The sequence below is a fragment of the Phaenicophaeus curvirostris genome, chromosome 3, assembly GCF_032191515.1.
Source record: "Phaenicophaeus curvirostris isolate KB17595 chromosome 3, BPBGC_Pcur_1.0, whole genome shotgun sequence".
NCBI lineage: Eukaryota > Metazoa > Chordata > Aves > Cuculiformes > Cuculidae > Phaenicophaeus > Phaenicophaeus curvirostris.
This window is the reverse complement of record NC_091394.1, coordinates 38,301,967-38,305,199: the sequence shown is the minus strand read 5'-3', so window position 1 is coordinate 38,305,199 and position 3,233 is coordinate 38,301,967. Positions and strand designations below refer to the sequence as shown.

Below are 3,233 nucleotides of genomic sequence, written 5' to 3'. Positions count from 1 at the left end.
GTGTGTACGTTTTATTTTATTTTATTTTATTTTATTTTATTTTATTTTATTTTATTTTATTTTATGACACTAAGCTGGGAAGAAGTGTTGATCTGCTTGAGGATAGAGAGGTTCTACAGAGGGATCTGAACAGGCTGGATCAATGGGCTGGGATCAATGGGCTTAGACCAACGGGATGAGGTTCAACAAGGCCAATTCCTGCACTTGGGACACAACAACCCCATGCAGCGCTACAGGCTTGGGGAAAAGTGGAGAAGGGCCTAGGGGTGTTGGTCAACAGTGGCTGAACATGAGCCAGCAGTGTGCCCAGGTGGCCAAGAAGGCCAAGAGCATCTTGGCTTGTATCAGAAACGGTGTGTCCAGCAGGACGAGGGAGGTGATTCTGCCCCTGCACTCAGCATTGATGAGGCCACACCTCGAATGCTGTGTTCAGTTCTGGGCTCGTCACCACAAGAAGGATGTTGAGGCTCTGGAGCAACAGCCTAGTGATTCTGTGATTAATAGAATGTCATAGAACGGCCAGCTGGCAGCCTGGCAAGAGCTAAGCGGAGAGGAGGTGCCGGGCGGGGGGGGGGGGGGGGGGGCGGGGGATGGCGGTACCGCCATCCCCCGCCCCCCCCCCCCCCGCCCCGGCACCTCCTCTCCGCCCCTCCTCCCCGCTGGGATGGCGTCTCCTCCGGACTCTGAGGCGGAGCTGAGCCTGCTGGAGTGCCGGGTGTGCTTCGAGCCCTTCTCGCCGGTGGCGCCGCGGCGGCCGCGGAACCTGCCGTGCGGGCACGTGCTGTGCGGGGCCTGCCTGGCGGCCCTGGGCGGCCCCGGCGGCCGGAGGCTCGAGTGCCCGTTCTGCCGGCGGCCCTGCGGCTCGGCCGGCACCAGCGACTGCCTCCCGCTCCTGCAGCTGCTGGAGGTGCTGGGGACGGCCTCCCTGAGCCGAGGGGCGTCCGGCGCTGCCCTGGGCCTCCGGTTGGCGCTGGGAGGATGGGGGTCGCTGGTGAACCCCACCGGGGTGGCCGCTTGCCCCAGGACGGGGCGCCTGGCGGTGGCTCACGACGGCAAGAAGAGGATCCACGTCTTCGGGCCGAGCGGAACCTGCCTGCGGCGCTTCGGGGAGCGAGGGGATGCGGGCAACGACATCAAGTACGCCCTCGACGTCGCCGTTGCCTCGGACGGGCACGTGGTGGTCACCGACGGCGGGGACTGCGCTGTGAAGGTGTTTGATTTTGATGGAAGGGGAGTCCTGGCTGTCCGGGAAGGTTTCCGCTTGCCCTGGGGCTTGGATGCCACCCCTGAGGGTGAAGTCATGGTGACAGACTCGGAGGCGGGCGCGCTGTACCGCTTGACGGCCGACTTCGCCAACGGGGAGTTGAAGAAGTGCCAGATGATCCTATCTCGGCTCATCAGCCCGAGAGGGGTTGCTGTCTCCCCGGTCTCGGGGGCTGTCGTGGTGATAGAGCACCTGAAAGCTCAGGGACCCAACAGCAGCAGCACCCGAGTGAAGATATTCAATACAGAGATGGATCTCGTTGGACAGATGGATAGCTTCGGTCTGAACCTCATTTTCCCCTCCAAAATATATACCACAGCTGTGGCCTTTGACAAAGAGGGACGTGTTATCGTAACGGATGTCTGTAGCCAGGCCGTAATATGCTTAGGGAAACCTGAGGAGTTTCCCATTTTTAACCCTCTAATAAGTCATGGACTTTCTTATCCCATAGGAGTCACTTACACGGTAAACAATTCACTCGTCGTTTTAGACGGTGGTGATCATTCAATAAAAATATACAGCTCCACCTGAATGCACTTAGATGCTTACTGCTATAAGCTTAAGCTGGCCACAAAGCAAGCAAAGCTCTGGTGTTCGTAGGCGCTTAGGGAGGAGGCGTTTTCTGGGCTTTACTTTAAATGAAATTGCCCTCTTTGACTAACAGGCTGTGTTTCCTCCTAAACTTAGAGCAAATCTCTTGCCTGTCTGCAGAAGACCCAGCTGTTGCAGGTCATAGTCAACAAGGAACCAACGAAGCAAATAGTTTGGCATTTTAAGACATTTAAAATTCCTTGACAACCAAATGGGTTTGGTGTTTTTCGACAGCGATATTTGAAGTGGAATAGTCAAAGCAACTTTGGAGTAGTCAAAGACCAGCGTCTGGGAGAGAAAGTGATGCATTGTTTGTTTACCTTTCCCAGCACGTAGTTTTCATTATTCTTCGTTAAGCATAGATACACTCACCAAAGTGACAAAGTGGTTTCTGTTCCTAGGATTTCTGCACAAGGAAGGAGACTGGATTGACAAAATGATAAGATAAATGGAAGTTTCATTTCAGTCACCTGAATCCAGCCAAGATCATTGCGATGGAAGAGCTACCACTGGTTAGTGAGTTGTGTGAAGTGAATTGGTGCTCAAAGTCTGTTTTTTCCATACCAAGGAAACGCACTTGTGGGAGCACTCTGTTCTAGCTTATTCCCACCTTTATTGGAGTTGTACTGGAGCACCTAGTCTTCCTGTATAATGCACAATTCTGTGTCTTTACCTAGAGATAATTTGGTGCGCAGTACCAGCATGGGCAGCTTTCCCTAAAAGCCCCTTGAAGTATTCGTATTTAGACCACAAATACTTCTACACGTACAAAATCGAGTTGGCTGTGCTGCTAACATAACTACGTGGGGGGATGTTTCGAATACCGCCTGCCTCTGTCTTGTCATTAATATGGTACTTCTGTGCCACAAACTCCCAAGATTCAACTGGAAATTGAAATGTTGGTGAGAAATAATAGAGAAAGGGGGAAATAAGCCTCATTTTTTCCTTATGTCAAATGAGGTTTTGTTGATTGTGAGTACACAGAAGGTTTACTGCAGTTTGTATTTCCTTAAAAATAGTTTCACTGCGGACACGAGTTCTGTTGCCTTATTGCACAGTAGAAATTAAGATATAGCTGAATTATTTTGAGAAGGATTTAAGATTCCCACTAGAAGTCACTGCTGCATTTTCAGACATTTACCTGCTGCTAAAGCGACTGTCTAGGTGGTTCAGTATTAAAGCAGAGTTTGATATCAAAGTAAATGCTGTCTGAGGTAGAGGCTAGTCAGTCAAAACGGTATGAAACTTTTGGGGTTGTTTCTTTTATTTAGTCACTGAAATAATGAATATTAAGTAATGTAATTTGAAATTCACTGGCAATCTTTCTGTTGGTAGATTTTTAATCTGGCTTTTGGCCTGACTTTAGAGCATTCAATAA

General features: G+C 50.9%; 1 protein-coding gene across 1 annotated transcript; it reads left to right on the top strand.

The window, feature by feature from the left end:
* Positions 1–664: 664 nt before the first annotated feature.
* On the top strand, positions 665–2,264 carry NHLRC1 (NHL repeat containing E3 ubiquitin protein ligase 1). The gene has a single exon (XM_069853720.1). The coding sequence runs from the start codon at positions 665–667 to the stop codon at positions 1,793–1,795; it is 1,131 nt and encodes a 376-aa protein (XP_069709821.1). The 3' UTR covers positions 1,796–2,264.
* The last annotated feature ends 969 nt before the right edge of the window (positions 2,265–3,233 follow it).